We start from the raw sequence: 25,136 nt of genomic DNA, 5'->3' as shown, positions 1-25,136 counted from the left end.
CCCTTTCCTCTCTCTCATCTCCTCCCTCTTACACTATTACATCCTGCTCCTCACAGGTCTCCCAGTGATCCATCTCTCTCCCTGCAATCTGTCCTAAATTCAGCTGCATGACTTATCTTTCACCAAAGTCACTGCACCCATACCAGAACCCTTTCCTCTCTCTCTCATCTCCTCCTGCTTACACTATTACATCCTGCTCCTCACAGGTCTCCCAGTGATCCATCTCTCTCCCTGCAATCTGTCCTAAATTCAGCTGCACGACTTATCTTTCACCAAAGTCACTGCACCCATACCAGAACCCTTTCCTCTCTCTCATCTCCTCCCTCTTACACTATTACATCCTGCTCCTCACAGGTCTCCCAGTGATCCATCTCTCTCCCTGCAATCTGTCCTAAATTCAGCTGCACGACTTATTTATTTATTTATTTATTTAAGGTTTTTCTATACCGGCATTCATGATAAGATCATATCATGCCGGTTTACATATAACAGGGGGTGCAAAAACTGTTCTTTTAACAAGTGCAACGGAAGCAAAAGTTACAATAAAACAAGGTTGTAGAACTGGGAGAGGAAGGAAATAAGGATAGTAGCGTAAAAATTTACAGAGGTAACTTATTTACATTGTGCAGTGATGTCTCTTTATGGATATTAACATTGTGCAGTGAGGTCTCTCAATGGATATTTGACTCCGGAAAGGCTTGCCTGAATAGCCAAGTCTTAAGTTTTTTTTTGAATGTTGGTAAGCAGGGTTCAAGTCTAAGGTCCGGTGGTAAGGTATTCCAAAGAGAGGGGCCCGCTGTAGAAAAGGCCCGGTCTCTGAGTGCCTTATGGAGTGTAGCTTTAGTTGGAGGAACGGTCAGGGAGCCTTTGTAGGCGTCTCTGATAGGTCTGGATGATGAGTGCATTCTGAGGGGGATTTGGAGGTTGAGAGGGGCCTGTGAGTGGATGGATTTGTGGATGATGGTGATGGACTTGTGTAGGATTCTGTAGTGTATTGGCAGCCAGTGAAGATTAGATAGAATTGGCGAGATGTGGTCTCTTCTTTTGGAATTTGTCAGAATTCTGGCTGCCGCGTTCTGTAGCATCTGAAGTGGTTTTATGTATGAGGCTGGGAGACCTAGCAATATTGAATTGCAGTAGTCCATCTTGGAGAAAATTACTGATTGCAAGACTGTTCTGAAGTCATGAAAGTGTAGTAGTGGTTTCATTCTCTTGATTACCTGCAGCTTGTAGAAGCAGTTCCTGGTTGTATTGTTTATAAATGCTTTTAGGTTCAGTTGTTTGTCTATTACTACCCCTAGGTCTCTTGCATGTGTAGCAATGGTGTTAACTGTTGCAGAGTGTGGGGAGTTGCTATTTTCAGGGGAGATGAGGAGGAGTTCTGTTTTGGCCGAGTTTAGAATCAGGTTTAGGTTAGCGAGGAGTTGGTTGATCTCTTGTAGGCAGTTTTCCCAGTATTTGAGGGTTTTAGAGATGGTTTCTTTGATGGGTATCAAGATTTGTACGTCGTCGGCGTATAAGAAATGTTTTAGTTGTAGGTTGGTTAACAGTTGGCATAGAGGAAGAAGGTATATGTTGAAAAGGGTTGGGGATAGTGAGGAGCCTTGAGGAACTCCTTGTGAGGAATTGTAGCGGGGAGATTCTTTATTATTGATTTTAACTTTGTAGCCTCTGTTACAGAGGAAAGACTTGAACCAAGTGACTTGGTAGCCTCTGTTACAGAGGAAAGACTTGAACCAAGGGTTCTGGTATGGGTGCAGTGACTTTGGTGAAAGACTTATTTCACCAAAGTCACTGCACCCATACCAGAACCCTTTCCTCTCTCTCATCTCCTCCTCTTACACTATTACATCCTGCTCCTCACAGGTCTCCCAGTGATCCATCTCTCTCCCTGCAATCTGTCCTAAATTCAGCTGCATGACTTATCTTTCACCAAAGTCACTGCACCCATACCAGAACCCTTTCCTCTCTCTCATCTTCTCCTGCTTACACTATTACACCCTGCTCCTCACAGGTCTCCCAGTGATCCATCTCTCTCCCTGCAATCTGTCCTAAATTCAGCTGCACGACTTATCTTTCACCAAAGTCACTGCACCCATACCAGAACCCTTTCCTCTCTCTCATCTCCTCCTGCTTACACTATTACATCCTGCTCCTCACAGGTCTCCCAGTGATCCATCTCTCGCCCTGCAATCTGTCCTAAATTCAGCTGCATGACTTATCTTTCACCAAAGTCACTGCACCCATACCAGAACCCTTTCCTCTCTCTCATCTCCTCCTCTTACACTATTACATCCTGCTCCTCACAGGAATCCCAGTGATCCATCTCTCTCCCTGCAATCTGTCCTAAATTCAGCTGCATGACTTATCTTTCACCAAAGTCACTGCACCCATACCAGAACCCTTTCCACTCTCTCATCTCCCCGTCTTACACTATTACACCCTGCTCCTCACAGGTCTCCCAGTGATCCATCTCTCTCCCTGCAATCTGTCCTAAATTCAGCTGCATGACTTATCTTTCACCAAAGTCACTGCACCCATACCAGAACCCTTTCCTCTCTCTCATCTCCTCCTGCTTACACTATTGCATCCTGCTCCTCACAGGTCTCCCAGTGATCCATCTCTCTGCACTGCAATCTGTCCTAAATTCAGCTGCATGACTTATCTTTCACCAAAGTCACTGCACCCATACCAGAACCCTTTCCTCTCTCTCATCTCCTCCTGCTTACACTATTACATCCTGCTCCTCACAGGTCTCCCAGTGATCCATCTCTCTCCCTGCAATCTGTCGTAAATTCAGCTGCATGGCTTATCTTTCACCAAAGTCACTACACCCATACCAGAACCCTTTCCTCTCTCTCATCTCCTCCTGCTTACACTATTACACCCTGCTCCTCACAGGTCTCCCAGTGATCCATCTCTCTCCCTGCAATCTGTCCTAAATTCAGCTGCACGACTTATCTTTCACCAAGTCACTGCAGCCATACCAGAACCCTTTCCCCTCTCTCATCTCCTCCCTCTTACACTATTACATCCTGCTCCTCACAGGTCTCCCATGATCCATCTCTCTCCCTGCAATCTGTCCTAAATTCAGCTGCATGACTTATCTTTCACCAAAGTCACTGCACCCATACCAGAACCCTTTCCACTCTCTCATCTCCCCGTCTTACACTATTACACCCTGCTCCTCACAGGTCTCCCAGTGATCCATCTCTCTGCACTGCAATCTGTCCTAAATTCAGCTGCATGACTTATCTTTCACCAAAGTCACTGCACCCATACCAGAACCCTTTCCTCTCTCTCATCTTCTCCTCTTACACTATTACATCCTGCTCCTCACAGGTCTCCCAGTGATCCATCTCTCTCCCTGCAATCTGTCCTAAATTCAGCTGCACGACTTATCTTTCACCAAAGTCACTGCACCCATACCAGAACCCTTTCCTCTCTCTCATCTCCTCCTGCTTACACTATTAATCCTGCTCCTCAAGGTCTCCCAGTGATCCATCTCTCTCCCTGCAATCTGTCCTAAATTCAGCTGCACGACTTATCTTTCACCAAAGTCACTGCACCCATACCAGAACCCTTTCCACTCTCTCATCTCCTCCTGCTTACACTATTACACCCTGCTCCTCACAGGTCTCCCAGTGATCCATCTCTCTCGCTGCAATCTGTCCTAAATTCAGCTGCACGACTTATCTTTCACCAAAGTCACTGCACCCATACCAGAACCCTTTCCTCTCTCTCATCTCCTCCTGCTTACACTATTACACCCTGCTCCTCACAGGTCTCCCAGTGATCCATCTCTCTCCCTGCAATCTGTCCTAAATTCAGCTGCACGACTTATCTTTCACCAAAGTCACTGCAGCCATACCAGAACCCTTTCCCCTCTCTCATCTCCTCCCTCTTACACTATTACATCCTGCTCCTCACAGGTCTCCCATGATCCATCTCTCTCCCTGCAATCTGTCCTAAATTCAGCTGCACGACTTATCTTTCACCAAAGTAACTGCACCCATACCAGAACCCTTTCCTCTCTCTCATCTCCTCCTGCTTACACTATTACATCCTGCTCCTCACAGGTCTCCCAGTGATCCATCTCTCTCCCTGCAATCTGTCCTAAATTCAGCTGCATGACTTATCTTTCACCAAAGTCACTGCACCCATACCAGAACCCTTTCCACTCTCTCATCTCCCCGTCTTACACTATTACACCCTGCTCCTCACAGGTCTCCCAGTGCTCCATCTCTCTCCCTGCAATCTGTCGTAAATTCAGCTGCATGACTTATCTTTCACCAAAGTCACTACACCCATACCAGAACCCTTTCCTCTCTCTCATCTCCTCCTGCTTCACTATTACACCCTGCTCCTCACAGGTCTCCCAGTGATCCATCTCTCTCCCTGCAATCTGTCCTAAATTCAGCTGCACCACTTATCTTTCACCAAAGTCACTGCACCCATACCAGAAACCTTTCCTCTCTCTCATCTCCTCCCACTTACACTATTACATCCTGCTCCTCACAGGTCTCCCAGTGATCCTTCTCTCTCCCTACAATCTGTCCTAAATTCAGCTGCACGACTTATCTTTCACCAAAGTCACTGCACCCATACCAGAACCCTTTCCTCTCTCTCACCTCCTCCTGCTTACACTATTAAACCCTGCTCCTCACAGGCCTCTCAGTGATCCTTCTCTCTCCCTACAATCTGTCCTAAATTCAGCTGCACGACTTATCTTTCACCAAAGTCACTGCACCCATACCAGAACCCTTTCCTCTCTCTGCTCTCCTCCCGCTTACACTATTACATCCTGCTCCTCACAGGTCTCCCAGTGATCCATCTCTCTCCCTGCAATCTGTCCTAAATTCAGCTGCACGACTTATCTTTCACCAAAGTCACTGCACCCATACCAGAACCCTTTCCACTCTCTCATCTCCTCCTCTTACACTATTACATCCTGCTCCTCACAGGTCTCCCAATGATCCTTCTCTCTCCCTACAATCTGTCCTAAATTCAGCTGCATGACTTATCTTTCACCAAAGTCACTGCACCCATACCAGAACCCATTCCTCTCTCTCATCTCCTCCTGCTTACACTATTACATCCTGCTCCTCACAGGTCTCCCAGTGCTCCATCTCTCTCCCTGCAATCTGTCCTAAATTCAGCTGCATGACTTATCTTTCACCAAAGTCACTGCACCCATACCAGAACCCTTTCCTCTCTCTCATCTCCTCCTGCTTACACTATTACACCCTGCTCCTCACAGGTCTCCCAGTGATCCATCTCTCTCCCTGCAATCTGTCCTAAATTCAGCTGCATGACTTATCTTTCACCAAAGTCACTGCATCCATACCAGAACCCTTTCCTCTCTCTCATCTCCTCCTGCTTACACTATTACACCCTGCTCCTCACAGGTCTCCCAGTGATCCATCTCTCTCCCTGCAATCTGTCCTAAATTCAGCTGCGTGACTTATCTTTCACCAAAGTCACTACACCCATACCAGAACCCTTTCCTCTCTCTCATCTCCTCCTGCTTCACTATTACATCCTGTTCCTCACAGGTCTCCCAGTGATCCATCTCTCTCCTTGCAATCTGTCCTAAATTCAGCTGCATGACTTATCTTTCACCAAAGTCACTGCAGCCATACCAGAACCCTTTCCTCTCTCTCATCTCCTCCTGCTTACACTATTACATCCTGCTCCTCACAGGTCTCCCAGTGATCCATCTCTCTCCCTGCAATCTGTCCTAAATTCAGCTGCACGACTTATCTTTCACCAAAGTCACTGCACCCATACCAGAACCCTTTCCTCTCTCTCATCTCCTCCTGCTTACACTATTACATCCTGCTCCTCACAGGTCTCCCAGTGATCCATCTCTCTCCCTGCAATCTGTCCTAAATTCAGCTGCGTGACTTATCTTTCACCAAAGTCACTGCACCCATACCAGAACCCTTTCCACTCTCTCATCTCCTCCTGCTTACACTATTACACCCTGCTCCTCACAGGTCTCCCAGTGATCCATCTCCCTCCCTGCAATCTGTCCTAAATTCAGCTGCACGACTTATCTTTCCCCAAAGTCACTGCACCCATACCAGAACTCTTTCCTCTCTCTCTCATCTCCTCCTGCTTACACTATTACATCCTGCTCCTCACAGGAATCCCAGTGATCCATCTCTCTCCCTGCAATCTGTCCTAAATTCAGCTGCACGACTTATCTTTCACCAAAGTCACTGCACCCATACCAGAACCCTTTCCTCTCTCTCAACTCCTCCTGCTTACACTATTACATCCTGCTCCTCACAGGTCTCCCAGTGATCCATCTCTCTCCCTGCAATCTGTCCTAAATTCAGCTGCATGACTTATCTTTCACCAAAGTCACTGCACCCATACCAGAACCCTTTCCTCTCTCTCATCTCCTCCCTCTTACACTATTACATCCGGCCCCTCACAGGTCTCCCAGTGATCCATCTCTCTCCCTGCAATCTGTCCTAAATTCAGCTGCATGGCTTATCTTTCACCAAAGTCACTGCACCCATACCAGAACCCTTTCCTCTCTCTCATCTCCTCCTCTTACACTATTACATCCTGCTCCTCACAGGTCTCCCAGTGATCCATCTCTCTCCCTGCAATCTGTCCTAAATTCAGCTGCAGGACTTATCTTTCACCAAAGTCACTGCACCCATACCAGAACCCTTTCCTCTCTCTCATCTCCTCCTGCTTACACTATTACATCCTGCTCCTCACAAGTCTCCCAGTGATCCATCTCTCTCCCTGCAATCTGTCCTAAATTCAGCTGCATGAATTATCTTTCACCAAAGTCACTGCACCCATACCAGAACCCTTTCCTCTCTCTCACCTCCTCCTGCTTACACTATTAAACCCTGCTCCTCACAGGTCTCCCAGTGATCCATCTCTCTCCCTGCAATCTGTCCTAAATTCAGCTGCATGACTTATCTTTCACCAAAGTCACTGCACCCATACCAGAACCCTTTCCTCTCTCTCATCTCCTCCTCTTACACTATTACATCCTGCTCCTCACAGGTCTCCCAGTGATCCATCTCTCTCCCTGCAATCTGTCCTAAATTCAGCTGCACGACTTATCTTTCACCAAAGTCACTGCACCCATACCAGAACCCTTTCCACTCTCTCATCTCCCCATCTTACACTATTACACCCTGCTCCTCACAGGTCTCCCAGTGATCCATCTCTCTCCCTGCAATCTGTCCTAAATTCAGCTGCACGACTTATCTTTCACCAAAGTCACTGCACCCATACCAGAACCCTTTCCTCTCTCTCATCTCCTCCTGCTTACACTATTACATCCTGCTCCTCACAGGTCTCCCAGTGATCCATCTCTCTCCCTGCAATCTGTCCTAAATTCAGCTGCACGACTTATCTTTCACCAAAGTCACTGCACCCATACCAGAACCCTTTCCTCTCTCTCATCTCCTCCTGCTTACACTATTACATCCTGCTCCTCACAGGTCTCCCAGTGATCCATCTCTCTCCCTGCAATCTGTCCTAAATTCAGCTGCACGACTTATCTTTCACCAAAGTCACTGCACCCATACCAGAACCCTTTCCTCTCTCTCATCTCCTCCTCTTACACTATTACATCCTGCTCCTCACAGGTCTCCCAGTGATCCATCTCTCTCCCTGCAATCTGTCCTAAATTCAGCTGCACGACTTATCTTTCATCACAGCCCCTATGCTCACATAACCCCTCTTCTGAAGTGACTGCAGTGGCTCCCTGTCTTCTGTCACATACAGTTCAAGCTCCTCTTACTTACCTACAAGTACCTTCACTCTGCAGCTCCTCACTTTCCTCTTTTATCTCTCTCTACCCTCTTCCTTGTGCATTCCACTCCTATCTGTGCCCTTCTCCTCTACCAACAATTCCAGACCGTGCTTTCCACCTGACTTCCTGAGCTGGTGCCTCATGCTCCCTCACACACCTTGTTTAAATCCCATCTGAAAACCCACCTTTTTGAGGCTGCTTTTACATTTTAAGCCTGTTAGTCTGCCTTCAGGCTCATTAACTAATTTTATTAATTGGCTGTCGAGCTGTTTATTTGTCTTGATTAGAATGTGAGCTCTATAGAGCTGGGAATGTCTCTTGTGTGTTGTTTGTACACTGCTGCACATGTTGAGTGGTGCACAGAAATGTTAGTAACAGTAGAAATTTGGGAACTGGCACAGCTGGAAGATTAGCTGAGGGATAATGGGGTACTTGATAATTATCAGTCTGGTTTTAGGAAAGTGTGAATTCTGGACTAGCCACTTTTGTATTTAGCAGGTGGGAAATAGATGATGGGCCCCCAGCATCATTCGGCACAGTAAATCATAACATTTTATTGCGCTGTTTGCAAGCAGTAGGACTAAGTTCCACTATGCCTGCTTGGTTCACCTCTTACTTTTCAGGTGGGAATAGCAGAAAAGTGCTCAGTAAGTTTAGGATTGCCCCAAGGGTCTGCATAATCATCGGCACTATTTAATATATGACCCCTGGGGAATATTTTAACAGGAGTTGCCGACGATACACAGTTTTATATCCGTTGTAATCCAGATGGTAGTGTGCCCATGGAACATTTGGGGTACTGGCTCGCTAGCATGAAGGGGTAGTTGACAAACAATAGGTTTTGTTGCATCTTGCTAGATGTGATCTTGTAGTCAATACACCTCATTTCAAGACTGATAATCGTAATATTCCTATTGTGCCTGAAGCTGGAAATCTTGGCGTATTTCTTGATACCAAACAGTTTAGAATCCAATATTGGGAGGGGGGGGGGGTGAAGTTTGCTTTTTTTAAGCTAAGAATGGTGCGGCACCTGAAAAATGAGATATATGATGTAGATGTTGCGCTAGAGGTGGACCCCTGGGCTGAGGTTGGGGTTGACGCTACCCGTAGAAGGAATCCTATGGGTCCCCACCGTCGGCAGGCAGAGTGGGCTGAAGGACGGAGGCCGACTGGCGCTTCACCAATACCAGCCCTCATTCCACGCGGGTTGAGCCTTTGGGTACTGGGGCCGGCTGGGCTTAGGTGGGCCTCCGAATGTCGTCGTGGATGGATGGATCGAAGGGTCAGCCCAGAGGCAGCAACAAGGATGAGAAGAAGTCTGTGCTGGACGAGGCGGAGTCCTGGAGACCCGGGCGCCAATAGGAACAGAGTCAGACAGGAGGCACCTGAGCAAGAACAGGCCGAAGCCTGAATAAGCCAAGTCCAGGTCGTAGACTGATGGAGCATAGTAGGCATGCTAGAGTCAGGGTTGGCAGCAATCGAGAAGCAGTGGCAAGATAGGCTGAGGTCAGGACAAAGAGAGCGTCAACGGCGTAGTCAGGCAATGCAGAGGTCCAGGCTAGGAGACAGGCAACGGCGAGGTGAGGCAATGGCGTAGTCAGGCAATACAGAGGTCTGGGCTTGGAGAGAGTCAGCGATGTGGTCAGGCAAAGCGGAGATCCAGGCTTGGAGAGAGGCAACGGCATAGTCAGGCAATGCAGAGGTCTGGGCTTGGAGTGAGGCAATTGTTGCATCCTTCGGTTTCAGATGGTGTTGACCTCTGTGCCTCACCTTTCTTCCTTCTCTCTCCTCAAGACTTGGGAAGATGACTGTTGCCGCGTCTTCATGCCGCTCTCTCTGGTGTCCCCGGATCGGCAACGGCGACGGTGTTCGCCATGATTTTCCTGAGGGCCTCCTAGGGTGCGCGCACGCACGCCACCCACGTCTTTATCCACGTCATGGCGGGAACCTCGGGGGCATCCCCTCTGTGTGACATATTCACATCCTGGTATTTAGCCTGCCCTTCGTTTGCTAACAAACTAAGTTAGCAAGGATTGGATTGCCTCCGGTCTAAGCTGCTCTGCTGCTTCCCAGCTGCCGCAAGAAGCTCTCTCTGCCCTTCGGGGTAATTCTTCTCTAACCTGGGTACCAGCTCCTTGGGGGCCTGCTCTCCCTAATCTGGTGCCTGCCACTGAACAACTTCTGCCTGCCAAGACCTTCAACTATACAGCTGTCTGCTTCAGTGAGTACTAACCCTTTCAGTCTGTCTCCTCTTCAGCTTCAGCGCTCTGTGCCCACATCCAGGACCTGTCTCTGCTATGCCTCGCTGCCTATCATCTACTCGAGTGTGAGACTGGTCTCCTCTGCTGAGGAACCCTGGACTACTTCTTTGGGCTACCTTCACTGCTGCCCAATCCCTGGGCAGTACCGTCGAGCTGTACAATAAATACAAGTTCTCTGTGTCTGCGAGTATAGAGTCTAGCCTAGTACTGCGGTTCCTCACGGGGCTCCTCCCCGTGGGAGTGGCCATCACTGCAATACCCAAGAATCCACTCCAAAACTTCACCGCTTTGCAGGCCATTCTGGGCCTGGCCCAGTGAATCTCCGAACAACAGAATTTGTTAGACAACTTGACTGTTGCCTTTAATCAGCTACACACACAGATGAATGCACCAGCTGCCGCAGGTAAAGAAGTTACACCGCCAGAAGTGACGGTCAAATCTACAGTGCCTCTATCTGCTCCGACATGCTTCGCGTGTGAAGTTTGGAAGTGTAGAGGATTTATTAATCAATGTTGTATGCACTTTTCTCTGCAACCTAACCATTTCCCTACAGCGTTTGCCAAGACCACCTATATCCTTTCATTTCTGGATGGAAGAGCACTGGCTTGGGCCTCACCGCTGTGGGAGCTCAATTACCCTATCCTGAATGATCTTGCTGGGTTTCTTGAACTGTTTAAGTCAGTATATGATGACCTTGCCCGGTACTCAATAGCAGGATCAGCTTTGGTTCATCTAAAACAAGGCAACAAACCTTTACCAGACTTCGCATTGAATTCAAGACGTTGGCTTCTGAATTACATTGGGACCCTAGGTGCCTGAAGACCCTATTCTTTGAGGGCCTGAACTCCCGGTTGAAAGATGAACTGGTGACTCGTGAGATGCCCGAGACCTTAGCGGAACTTATGAAGTTGGCAGCAAAGATTGATCGCCGAATTTGCGACAAAGTTCAAGAGGTCAAGAGTCCCAGAAGACCACCCCACGGAGAGATTCGTGTCAAGTCTGTACCCAAGCCTACACTTCCAGGTCCTGCTGCTAGCGAAGAAGAACCAATGCAATTGGGCCGCAGTCATTTGACTTCTAAAGAGAGACGAGTCCGAAAGAGGTTGGGACTATGCATGTATTGTGGACAAGCTGGTCATGCTGTACAAACATGCCCTATATGTCCGGGAAACTGGCAGACCTAAGTCCTGTGGGAGGACTCTTCTTAGGTCTAACTGCACCCTCTCCTCCACTCTCTCTTCCAGTATCTTTAATCTGCGGGCCTTTGTAATATCAGACCCTTGCCTTTGTAGATTCTGGGGCAGGGGGAAATTTCATTTTGAAATGTCTAGTGGAACATTTGCGGATCCCTACCACTACTATGACGCCTCCATTACTATTGTCCTGAATCATGGAGAACCCTTACCGGGTGAAGTAACCTTGCTTACAGAATCAGTGAGCTTGCGTACTGGTGCTCTTCATACAGAGACTATTTCCTTCTTTGTGCTAGAGAAGGCCATGCACCCTTTGGTACTTGGGCTACCATGGCTGCAGAAACACATGCCACAATTCAACTGGACCACTTTGGAGCTTTCACGTTGGGGTCCAGACTGTCATGGCAAATGCTTAATGGAAGTCTCTCCAATACCATGCATGCCAACTACCCTGTTGTTGCCTGGGTTGCCGCCTCAATATGCATCTTACCAAGATGTATTCTCAAAAGAAGCTGCTGATGTGTTACCTCCACACAGATCATACGACTGCGCAATTAATTTGAAGCCAAATATGGAACCACCCAAAGGAAGGGTCTACCCCCTCTCCGTAGTGGAGAATAAGGTGATGTCAGAGTACATCCAGGAGAATCTCCAGAAAGGCTTCATAAGACCTTCTAAGTCTCGTGCCGGCGCAGGATTTTTCTTCGTGGGGAAAAAGGACGGAACATTACGTCCATGCATTGACTACAGAGGTCTGAATGAGATCACCATAAAGGACCACTACCCTTTACCACTCATCTCGGAGCTATTTGATAGATTACAGGGAGCCAAGATATTCTCCAAGCTTGACCTTAAAGGAGCGTATAATTTAGTTCGCAACTGCTCTGGCGATGAATGGAAGACAGCTTTTAATACCCGGGATGGACACTTTGAATACCTGGTGATGCTCTTCAGTTTGTGCAACGCCCCGGCTGTCTTCCAAAACATGATGAACGATATTCTGCATGATTTACTCTACCAATGTGTCATTGTCTACTTAGACGACATTTTGATATTTTCTCAGGACTTGCAATCCCATCAGGAAGATGTCAAAAGAGTTCTGCAGAGACTTCGCGAGAACCGCTTGTATGCCAAATTGTCTAAATGTGAATTTCATAAAGAATCCGTGCCCTTTTTAGGTTACATTGTCTCAAACAACAGTTTCCAAATGGACCCTCAGAAGCTTGAGAGTATTCAAAAATGGCCACAACCCACAGGCCTAAAAGCTCTAAGATGATTTTTGGGATTTACCAATTACTACCGGACCATTATTAAAAATTACTCTTCGTTGACTGTTCCATTAACAGCAAGACTAAGACGGGAGCCAACGCTGCTACTTGGTCTATGGAAGCTGTGACTGCGTTCCAGAAGTTAAGATGCCTTTCAAAGCAAACCATGTCTCCGCCATCCGGACCCTACTCGACCCTTCACTGTGGAAGTCGATGCCTCTGATGTAGGTGTAGGGGCCGTGCTAAGCCAGACCGGTGATTCAAAGATCTTACACCCCTGTCCATTCTTTTCCCGACGCTTCCCACCAACGTCTACAAATTATAAATTACAGGACAAAGAACATAAGAACATGGCATACTAAGTCAGACCAAAGGTCCATCAAGCCCAGCATCCTGTTTCCAACAGTGGCCAATCCAGGCTATAAGTAACTGGCAAGTACCCAAACACTAAGTATATCCCATCCTACTGATGCTAGTAAGAGCAGTGGCTATTTTTTAAGTCAACTTGATTAATAGCAGGAATTGGACTCCTCCTTCAAGAACTTATCCAAACATTTTTAAACCAGCTATACTAACTGCACTAACCACATCCCCTGACAACAAATTCTAGAGTTTAATTGTGCGTTGAGTGAAAAAGAACTTTCTCCAATTAATTTTAAATGTGCTACATTCTAACTTCATGGAGTGCCCCCTAGCCCTTCTATTATCCGAAAGTGTAAATAATTGATTCACATCTACTCTTCAAGACCTCTCATGATCTTAAAGACCTCTATCATATCCCCCCTCAGCCGTCTCTTCTCCAAGCTGAACAGTCCTAAACTCTTTAGTCTTTGCTCATAGGGGAGCTGTTCCATCCCCTTTATCATTTTGGTCACCCTTTTCTGTACCTTCTCCATTGCATCAATATCTTTTTTGAGATGCAGCGACCAGACTTGTACATAGTATTCAAGGTGCGGTGTCACCATGGAGGGATACAGAGGCATTATGACATTTTCTGTTTTATTCACCATTCCCTTCCTAATAATTCCTAACATTTTGTTTGGTTTTTTGACTGCTGCAGCACACTGAACCGACGATTTTAAAGTATTATCCACTAGATCTCTTTCCTGGGTCGTAGCTCCTAATATGGAACCTAACATCGTGTAACTATAGCATAGGTTATTTTTCCCTATATGCATCACCTTGCACTTATCCACATTAAATTTTATCTGCCATTTGGATGTCCAATTTTCCAGTCTCACAATGTCCTCCTGCAATTTATCACAATCTGCTTGTGATTTAACTTCTCTGAATAATTTTGTATCATCTGCAAATTTAATAACCTCACTCATCGTATTCCTTTCCGGATCATTTATAAATATATTGAAAAGCACCGGTCCAAGTACAGATCCCTGAGGCACTCCACTGTTTACCCTTTTCCACTGAGAAAATTGTCTATTTAATCCTACTCTGTTTCCTGTCTTTTTAACCAGTTTGTAATCCACGAAAGGATATCGCCTCCTATCCCATGACATTTTAGTTTTCTTAGAAGCCTCTCATGAGGGACTTTGTCAAACGCCTTCTGAAAATCCAAATACAGATCCAGTATTATGGAATCAATATATTAGGGTAAATGCAAATTATTTACGTTTTAGGAATAGATTTAAGGCTGAGCTTTTAGATCGACAACTTGAGAAGTGTAGAGCTTAAAATGTGATGTATCTCGCCAATGTTTTATTTATCTTTAGCTTTGTCATGTTCATACCTGGATATGATTTTTTATTGGAATCTGTAATGAACAGTCCTGTTCTGGAGTCTGCGGAAAATAAGACACTGCAAATAAATAAATAAATAGAGTGATGCAGTATTGCCTGGCAAAAGGATTTACAGTGGGATTAAAATGGAGCACAGTCCTGCACAGTCAAGCCTCCTCTGTGCAAAATGCCAGAAAATCTGTGCATTCCCCATTAAAAGCAGGTGTGTATCACTACGATAACATGAATTTCAGAGCATGACAGCAAAGTTTATTCTCCTTCTCTTTGTATAGATGCGGGACGTACAGTTTAACCACCTCACCAGGTTTATTGGAGCCTGTATCGATCCCCCGAACATCTGCATTGTGACGGAGTACTGTCCCCGTGGAAGCTTACAGGTGGGGTTTCTCTGCACACAGCAGTCACAATAACTGATCAGAGGGGATGTTACCTTAGGGGTATCACAGTGTAGTTTTCCTGGGGAGGGGGAGAAAAGGACCTATGGGGCTCTAGATTTATAATTTGTGAATAAAGCTCTGTGTTACATTCTGAGTAAGCAGAGATGTTACAGAAGTGATAGCAGCTCATGGGTTTAGAATACTCTTTTTCGTTGGGTGACAGAGTCCATTCAAAATAACCAGTGGCATGGAATTGTACCCCAGATAGAAAAGCAAAAAATTATAACCAGATCCTAGATTAAGGTTCTGAGTGCATAAAAGCCTCAGAAAGCAACCATTAATGGGTTATGTGGTTGCCTAGCTATGAGATTACCCAGCATGCAGTGGTATATGGCTGCCTTGTTCTGATATTACCCTGCATGCATTGGTGTACAGCCGTCGTGCTCTGATATTATCCAGCATGTACTGGTGTGTGATTGCTTATCTCTCAGATTACCCAGCATCCTCTGGTATATGGATGCCTAGTTCTCATTCTGCCCATCATGCACTGGTGTACAAATAGCTTGGGCTCTGAGACTACATAGCATGTTTGCATCTGTGGGTGCCTTGTTATGAGATTACCCAGCATGCACTGGTATACGGCTGCCTTGTTCTGATATTACCCTGCATGCATTGGTGTACAGCTGTCGTGATCTGATATTATCCAGCATGTACTGGTGTGTGGTTGCTTATCTCTCAAATTACCCAGCATCCTCTGGTATATGGATGCCTAGTTCTCATTCTGCCCATCATGCACTGGTGTACAAATAGCTTGCTCTGAGATTACATAGCATGCTTGCATCTGTGGGTGCCTTGTTATGAGATTACCCAGCATGCACTGGTGTATGGATACCATCAGGTTCTCTGTCTTAAGAGAAACAGCAACACAATACTTATACCATGCCAAACCTGGCCAACCTGAATCTGACTTATAAAACCCCAAAGCAGCTGTTTGGTAAATTGGGCTCCTTTTGGGGTGTTTCCCACTCATTTGTCATTTCCATGTCATAATGAACAGGCTAAGCCGTTGCATGCAGAGAGTTGTTGTTCTGATTTTCTTAGGGACCTCTTTGAAGGCAAAAATAAGTTGAGCATGGGAGGCCACCAAAGGCTTCCACATTAGGCTTCCTCATTCTTAAAGGCAAACAAAACATTTCAGGTCTCAACATCCCACAGAGATCACACTAGAAGCACTCAATAAGAACCACAGTGGTTTGAGTGGTCTATTAGGGCCTTTAACTTCACCCCGTCAAATGAGGAGGCAGTAAAGAAGAAGAAAGGAAAGGAAAGGATAATCAAGGTGAAGGCATTTTTCTATTTTCTAAGGGATATCACTGGGACAGTCAGAAGTGCAAGTCCCTTTATGCAGTGGGACTGGGACCTGATTAGCCAGTTCCCTATTGCCTGGAGCCAGCTGGCAATCCTAAAACACTCCAGCATGCTCTGGTATACAGAGGCCTAGCCCTGAGATCACCCTGCAGTCATGGATATAAAGCTATTTCTGATACTGATCAATTTGCATAGTGCTAGTGTTGTTCAGCTACACACAAGCTCCACGGAGCAGAGATTATCTGAAAATATATAGAGAAGACAAGTAAGAGGCTTCATGAAATGTGTTTGTTAGAGAGAACAGGTTTAAAATCACCAAGGCTGTGGTCAGGCACAGGAGCAGGTGTTACGATTTTCAAAGGAGCCTCGGAAAGGTGAGATGTGGATGTGGTCAGAAAGGGAGCACGAGGGTCCCAAATCAGGAGCTTTATTCCAGGCGCGTGCACGGTGCAGCAAGGCGAGAAGTAGGTCATAGAAAAGAGAGGCAGAGGTCCCGCAGAGAGGAATGGCAGTGAGGAATTGTAGGCGAGTAGGGGAAGCCTGAATTGCACGCAGAAGCTTGACTTTCCTTTTCCATCTTTTCCACGTAGGATATCCTGGAGAACGACAGCATTAACCTGGACTGGATGTTTCGGTATTCCCTCATTAATGACATTGTGAAGGTAATTGGGTGGGGATTTATGATCTCACCCCCCCTCCCCAAGAGACTTGTGATGGGAAGCTGGGATGCTGCTGTCCCACAGATAACAGCCTAGGGAAATGATAGCTTTGTCACTAGGGTCAGGGGGCGATGCCAGAGCTCTGGGGTAAGGCGCTGGAGCTAGGGATTAGGAGGCAAAGCTCGTATCATAGCTCCAGGATTAGAAGGTGGAGCTGGAGCTCTGGTGTAAGGAGGCAGTGCTGGGGCTGGGGTCACACCAGCACTGGGGAGGTAAGCTTTGTGCTCGCATTCATTGAGCTTTAGGAATAGGAGGATTCTAGCTTTCCCCAGGGGACAAGATTAGTGGAGTCCTGACAGGTGCACTCAGCTGTGAGTTTGTCTCTGGGTCCGGGTGTCTGTAGCTTTGCTGTTGGGGATCCTTGTGTCATGGATTTATTTTAGACAGTTGCACCCCACCTCTTCTATTTATAAATGTGTGGCTCATATGGTTTGGACTGGAAGTCCGTCAGTGCCAGGAACTGAGAAGGTTGGAGGGTCGGAATGTTTTATCTGCCCAGCATCGGATTGGGGAAGGCGGGCACCCGAGTTGCAGTGGAATAATGCTCGCACTCTTGGTGCACAGACGTTCTGTACTCCACCGAGAGCAGCATCACGAGCACATGAAAGTGGTTTCAAGTTGAATGTTGCAGGTGCATTCATTCAACCTTTAAACCCAGTGAACATCAACCGGCAGCTGTAGGCCCTGAGTACATACTGTAGCATTCTGTAGTGAGGAATGGCAGGAGGTGCAGTCTTGTCCAGTATCTCATTGGTAGTGTAGCTCCTGCAAATATTCAAAAGCATTTCTGTGCTTAAAAATGGGTTTATATTTGTGCAAGTGGGCTTTTGAAAATTGCTATAATATACCATTGAATTGTCCCTAGGAATTACTCACATAAGTTCACTTTACAAAGGCTTTTGAAAATTGCTATGAAAGTATGTTACATTCACACGTGTAACTCCTTTGAAAATTTACCTGTTAGATTTTAAAAGACACCAAATAATTTAAAACTCCTTAAATTGAGAGACATATATACTGCTTAATCAGCTTTAAAACTATAGCAACTTAATAAAATGAGGATGCAGATAATCGTCCAGCAACAATTTGGGGACCATCTAGTCTTTTGCACCCACTTGTACGATTATCTGCCTTTTGGTGAGATGTTTCTGTGCACCTGGTGCAAAGAGCTCCTGTCTCTCAGAGAATGAGTCCAATCTCAGAAGGCTAGAGTGGCAGACCTGGAGGAGCTGAGGCAGACAGAGAGGTATATAGATGAGACCTTCAGGGACATAGTAGTCAAGTTCCAACTTCAGACTGGCAGCCCTGGTGCTGCCTTGGAGGAAGAAGGTCTCATGATGGGAGAGCACCAACCAGGTGCAGCAGGAAAGGATCCTGTAGCAAGGACCTGCTCTCCAGGTGATGCATTGTCCTTTCGCACTGAGGATATCTCCCCAAGGCCTACTGCCCAGGAGGGAAGGGTTAGGTCGGCCGTCATAGTTGGTGATTCGATTATTAGGAATGTAGATAGCTGGGGTCGCTGGTGGGCGTGAAGATCGCCTGGTAACATGCCTACCTGGTGCGAAGGTGGCGGACCTCACACGTCACCTAGATAGGATTTTAGACAGTGCTGGGGAGGAGCCGGCTGTCGTGGTACATGTAGGCACCAATGACATAGGAAAATGTGGGAGGGAGGTTCTGGAAGCCAAATTTAGGTAGAAAGCTGAAATGCAGGACCTCCAGGGTGGCATTCTCAGAAATGCTTCCTGTTCCTTGCGCAGGATGAGCTCCGGAGTCTCAATGTTCCCTAATTCCTGTCAAATCTAAAACCTTCTTCTCACCGTCATCTCATCCATGCAATGAGATTCTGGAGCTCATCCTGCCTCTGGGGTCCTGCATATGGAATGGGGAACATTTCTAACAATGCAACCTGGAGGTTTGCTGGCAAAAATCCCATCATTGAGGAGAGTGATCTCGGGGTGATAGTGTCTGATGGTCACAAGGTAGTAAAACAGTGTGATAAGGCAATGGCCAAAGCCAAAGTGATACCTGAATACATAGAAAGAGGTATGGCCAACAGAAAAATGAGGTGATAATGCCCTGAATGGGTCACTGGTAAGACCTTACCTAGAGTTCTGTGTCACTTCTGAAGTGTTTTCTTCCACAAGGATAAAGATAAGTGTAGAGGCAATTCAGAGAACACCTACCAAAATTGTGTAGCTCTAATGGTGGAAGCAGACTTGGACATCGTTGCTGTTACAGAGACATGGTTCATGGAGTCTCATGATTAGGATATGGTCATCCCAGGCTATAACTTATTAAGGAAGGATAGAGAGGACAGAAAAGGAGGAGGAGTTGCGCTTTATGTCGAAAACAATATCCAACTAACTGAAATGCAAGGGACATGGGGTAGGGAAGAAGCATTATGGGCTGTCCTAAAAAAAGAAGATGGTGCTTCCATTTACATTAATGCGGTCTTCAGGCCTCCAATTCAGATAGAAGAGCTGGATAGAGATCTGGTTTAAGATATCCAAAAAGTGGGAAGGAAGGAGATTGTAATCTGCTGGATGTAGATTGGAGTATCACTTCTGCAGAATCTACAAAAAGTAGAGAGATAGTGGATGCCCTTCAAGGAGCTCTACTCAAGCAAATGGTAATGGAACCCACAAGGGAGGGTGTGATACTTGATCTGGTGCTCAAAAATGGGAATAATATTTCTAATGTCCAAGTAGGTGTCCATCGGAACTCCAGTGATTATCAGATGGTATGGTTTGATATTGACAATAAGAAATGAGAAAGTCGCACAAAAATTCGAGTTTCAAAAACATGGACTTTGTTGAAATGGGGATGTTCCTGGAGGAAGAAGACTAGGAGACAATGGATGAGGTGGAACAACAGAGGGCAAATTAAAAAGAGCTATTACAAAGGCAACAAATCTATATATTAGAAAAGTAAACAAAAGTAAGAGGAAAAAGAAACCGATCTGGTTCTCAAAGTAGGTGGCTAAAAAAATAAAGCAAAAAGAACAGCACTTAGAAGTATAAAGGATCCCAAAAAGAGGAACATAGGAAACTGAAGGAGACAAAGAAAGAAATTAGGAAATCAGAAGGTCAAGTGGACGAAAGGATTGCCAAAGAGGAAAAGCAAGGTGACAAAATATTTTTTGGATATATCAAAGAAAGAAGGAATGCCCGGTGGTATAGTGAAATTGAAAGGTGATGAGGAGCAATGTGTGGAGAATGACAAAGAAATGGCAGAAATATTAAACCAATACTTCAGTACAGTGATCACTAAAGAAGACCCTGGAGAAGGACCGTTGCTGGTTGACAAGACCGTAGATGGGGACTGGGTAGACGAAACTCCGTTTACAAAAGAAAATGATGGGAAGAGCTAGGAAAACTGAAAGTGGACAAAGCCATGGGGCCTGATGAGGTTCATCCCAGGATACTGAGGGAGCTCAGAGATGTGCTGGTGGGACCACAGAATGAAATGTTCAATAGATCAATGGAAACGGGAGTGGTGCCGAGTGATTGGAGAAGAGTGGTGGTAGTCCTGCTTCACAAGAGAGGTAGAAAAGAGGAGGCTGAAAACTATAGGCCGTTAGCCTCACTTCAGTGGTGAGAAAATTAATAGAGACTCTGCTGAAGGAAAGGATAGTGAACTATCTACAATCAGGAGGGTTGCTGCAACTGAGAAAGCATGGATTCACTATGGGAAGGCCTTGTCAAACAAATCTGATTGATTTTTTTGTTTTGGTGACTAAAAAATTGGATTGAGGAAGAGCGCTTGATGTGATCTATTTGGATTTTAGCAAAGCATTTGAAAGGGTCCCATATAGTAGGGATGTGAATCGTTTTTTGACGATTTAAAATATCGTCCGATATATTTTAAATCGTCAAAAATCGTTAGAAGCGTGATACAATAGGAATTCCCCCGATTTATCGTCAAAAATCGTAAATCAGGGGAAGGGGGAGGGCGGAAAAACCGGCACACTAAAACAACCCTAAAACCCACCCCGACCCTTTAAAATAAATTCCCCACCCTCCCGAACCCCCCCAAAATGCCTTAAATTACCTGGGGTCCAGAGCGGGGGTCCTGGTGTGATCTTTTACTCTCGGGCCTGCGGAGCGTTGTAGAAATGGCGCCGGCCGTACGGCAAAACGATTCGAGTGCAGGAGGTCGCTCCCGGACCCCCGCTGGACTTTTGGCAAGTCTTGTGGGGGTCAGGAGGCCCCCCCAAGCTGGCCAAAATCCCTGGGGGTCCAGCGGGGGTCCGATCTCCTACGCTCCTGATGTCGGGGGACAAAAAACAAAACGGCGCCGGCGCTACCTTTGCCCTGTCATATGACAGGGCAAAGGTAGCGCCGGCGCCATTTCTACAACGCACCGCAGGCCCGAGAGTAAAAGATCACACCGGGACCCCCGCTCTGGACCCCAGGTAATTTAAGGCATTTTGGGGGGGTTCGGGAGGGTGGGGGATTTATTTTAAAGGGTCAGGGTGGGTTTTAGGGATGTTTTAGTGTGCCGGTTTTCCTGCCCTCCCCCGATTTACGATTTACACGATATTTACAAAAACAAAACCGCGACTATCCGATTCCCTCCCCCCCCCAGCCGAAATCGATCGTTAAGACGATCGATCACACGATTCACATCTCTACCATATAGGAGGCTTGTGAATAAAATGAGAAGCTTGGGAGTGTGTGCCAAGGTGGTGGCCTGGATTACAAACTGGCTGAAGGGTAGAAGATAGTGGGTAATGGTAAATGGAACCCACTCTGATGAAAGAATGGTGTTAAGTGGAGTGCCTCAAGGATCAGTTTTGGGACCAGTTCTGTTCAATATCTTCGTGAGCGATATTGAGGAGGGGCTAAATTGAAAAGCTTGCGTTTTTGCGGATGATGCTAAGATCTGCAACAGAGTGGACATGCCTGAAGGAGTTGATAGAATGAAAAGAGAAAAACTGAAGAGTGGTCGAAGATTTGGCAGCTGGGATTGAATGCCAAAACATTCACAGCTGTGCACCTAGGGTGCGGAAATCTGAAATAGCTCTATATGATGGGGGTGAAAGATTAATGTGCACAGACCAAAAGAGGAGTCTTGGGGTGACTGTGTCTGGTGTTGTGAAGGTTGCAAAGTAATGAGAGAAGGCAGAGCTAAAGTCAGAAAGATGCTGGGCTGCATAGAGAGAGTTATAAGTAGCAGGAAAAGGGAAGTGATAATGCCCTTGTACAGGTCCTTGGAGTACTGTGTTCAGTTCTGGAGCTCATATCTCAAAAAGGACATTGACAGGGAAGGCAACCAAAATAGTGTGGAGTCTGTTTGAGAAAACCTATGAAGAGAACTGAAGGATCTGAAGATGTACACCCTGCAGGAGAGGAGGTACAGGGGGAGATTTGATACAGACCTTCAGATACCTGTAAGATATAAAAAATACACAGAATTCAAACCTTGTCTGCCGGAAAGGAAAGAGTAGAACTAGAGGTCATGATATGAAACTCCAGGGGGGACGACTAAGAACCAATATCAGGAAATATATTTTCACAGATTGGGTGGTGGATGCCTGGAATGCCCTTCCAGAGGAGGTGGTGAAGACGAGAACAGTTAATTCAAAATTGCAGAGAACAAATACTGCAGATCCCTAAAGACTTAAAGAAAAGGATGGTATAACATTTCTGCATGGGGGTAACCTGCACGGAGCGGCAGTTACTACCCTTAACAGAAGGCATAGGGGTAACCTGCACGAAGCGGCAGTTACTACCCTTAACAGAAACATGGGGGTAACCTGCACAGAGCAGCAGTTACTGCCCTTAACAGAAGGCATGGGGTAACCTGCATGGAGCAGCAGTTACTGCCCTTAACAGAAGGCATGGGGGTAACCTGCATGGAGCAGCAGTTACTACCCTTAACAGAAGGCATGGGGGTAACCTGCATGGAGCAGCAGTTACTACCCTTAACAGAAGGCATGGGGGTAACCTGCATGGAGCAGCAGTTACTACCCTTAACAGAAGGCATGGGGGTATCCTGCACGGAGCAGCAGTTACTGCCCTTAACAGAAGGCATGGGGGTAACCTGCACGGAGCAGCAGTTACTGCCCTTAACAGAAGGCATGGGGTAACCTGCACGAAGCGGCAGTTACTACCCTTAACAGAAGGCATGGGGGTAACCTGCACAGAGTATCAGTTACTACCCTTAACAGAAGGCATGGGGGTAACCTGCACGAAGCGGCAGTTACTACCCTTAATAGAAGGCATGGGGGTAACCTGCACGAAGCGGCAGTTACTACCCTTAACAGAAGGCATGGGGGTAACCTGCACGAAGCGGCAGTTACTACCCTTATCAGAAGGCATGGGGGTAACCTGCACGAAGCGGCAGTTACTACCCTTAACAGAAGGCATGGGGGTAACCTGCACGAAGCGGCAGTTACTACCCTTAACAGAAGGCATGGGGTTAACCTGCAGGGAGTGGCAGTTACTATCCTTAACAGAAGGCATGGGGGTAACCTGCACGGAGCAGCAGTTACTGCCCTTAACAGAAGGCATGGGGTAACCTGCATGGAGTGGCAGTTACTGCCCTTAACAGAAGGCATGGGGTAACCTGCACAGAGCGGCAGTTACTACCCTTAACAGAAGGCATGGGGGTAACCTGCACGGAGCAGCAGTTACTGCCCTTAACAGAAGGCATGGGGGTAACCTGCATGAAGCGGCAGTTACTGCCCTTAACAGAAGGCATGGGGGTAACCTGCACGAAGCGGCAGTTACTACCCTTAACAGAAGGCATGGGGGTAACCTGCACAGAGTATCAGTTACTACCCTTAACAGAAGGCATGGGGGTAACCTGCACGAAGCGGCAGTTACTACCCTTAATAGAAGGCATGGGGGTAACCTGCACGAAGCGGCAGTTACTACCCTTAACAGAAGGCATGGGGGTAACCTGCACGAAGCGGCAGTTACTACCCTTATCAGAAGGCATGGGGGTAACCTGCACGAAGCGGCAGTTACTACCCTTAACAGAAGGCATGGGGGTAACCTGCACGAAGCGGCAGTTACTACCCTTAACAGAAGGCATGGGGTTAACCTGCAGGGAGTGGCAGTTACTATCCTTAACAGAAGGCATGGGGTTAACCTGCAGGGAGTGGCAGTTACTATCCTTAACAGTAGGCAAGGGGTTAACCTGCAGGGAGTGGCAGTTACTATCCTTAACAGAAGGCATGGGAGTAACCTGCAGGGAGTGGCAATTACTATCCTTAACAGAAGGCATGGGAGTAACCTGCATGGAGCGGCAGTTACTACCCTTAACAGAAGGCATGGGAGTAACCTGCAGGGAGTGGCAGTTACTATCCTTAACAGAAGGCATGGGGTTAACCTGCAGGGAGTGGCAGTTACTATCCTTAACAGTAGGCATGGGGTTAACCTGCAGGGAGTGGCAGTTACTATCATAAGCAAATTGCTGGGTAGACTGGATGGACCATTTGGTCTTTTTCTGCTGTCACTACTATGTTACTGTGTTGTTATAACAAAAGCCCTCTGAGATCAAACTTAAGGACCTAAATATATAAACCCTAGATGGGAGAAGGGAGAGGAGGGATATTCAAATACTTGTGAAGTATATTTCATGTACAAAAGAAAATATTTTTCAATGGAGAGAAAATTCTAGAAGAAGAGGTAGACTTGTTTCTTCAGTACCACTTAACTGGATTAGTTCAGACACATCTGGCTATGTGACAGCATTTTCATATTCGTCTATGACAATTAGGTGGATAAATAGTTATCCATCTAGAAAGTAGCTGAGATGGGGGCACTCCCTTGGCTACTTATCCGTCTATCTTAAGCTGGATAAGTGGTAATATTCAGACTTCATCTGGCAAGTCAGCTGGATCACGCTTACTAGCTATTAAGAGGTCGGCTTCTTGCCTCCCTCCCTTGTATATAGTACTTATCTTCGTTCAACCTCTTTATTTCCTACTCCCAGTTAAGGCTTCCTTGTTATAATGTAACTTTTATGCTCCCTAAATTGTCTCTTGTTTATTGGTTATTTATAGTTACTGCTTAGTTCGATGTAAACAGAGTTGATTTGATTTGTATCAAGAAAGTCGGTATATAAAAGCCTTCAATAAATAAATAAATAAATAAGTTGAAGCTGCTGTTGAGCAGGTCTAGAGCTAGATAAAGTTACCTGGGCAGCTATTAGTTACCTGAGTATAACCAGCAGCATGGCCACACCACTGGATATCCCAAACCAGTTACCTGCAAATCTTTATCCAGCCAGATGCTTAGTCATGAAAAAAAGAAGGGAAAGCAGAGATCAGTTGGGGTCTACGGAACAGTAAGAGGAATAGACTGGACAGACTGGATAGGCCCCCCTTACCTGCTGTCTGATCGTCTGCTTGTGAGTTTCCTTGGCTGACGATGGGGCTGGCAGGAACCCA

At 46.5% G+C, this 25,136-nt stretch overlaps 1 protein-coding gene across 1 annotated transcript in view; it reads left to right on the top strand.

The window, feature by feature from the left end:
• Positions 1-25,136, top strand: part of LOC115082324 (atrial natriuretic peptide receptor 2-like) — a 112,773-nt gene that overhangs the window by 22,702 nt on the left and 64,935 nt on the right. Inside the window, exons 4-5 of the mRNA XM_029586557.1 lie at positions 14,541-14,645; positions 16,604-16,675. Coding sequence (XP_029442417.1) covers positions 14,541-14,645; positions 16,604-16,675 — 177 coding nt within the window. The remainder of the gene's footprint in view (positions 1-14,540; positions 14,646-16,603; positions 16,676-25,136) is intronic.

Source organism: Rhinatrema bivittatum, unplaced genomic scaffold (assembly GCF_901001135.1).
Source record: "Rhinatrema bivittatum unplaced genomic scaffold, aRhiBiv1.1, whole genome shotgun sequence".
NCBI lineage: Eukaryota > Metazoa > Chordata > Amphibia > Gymnophiona > Rhinatrematidae > Rhinatrema > Rhinatrema bivittatum.
Note: the sequence above shows the minus strand (reverse complement) of the source record. Positions and strands in the feature narration are given on the sequence as shown.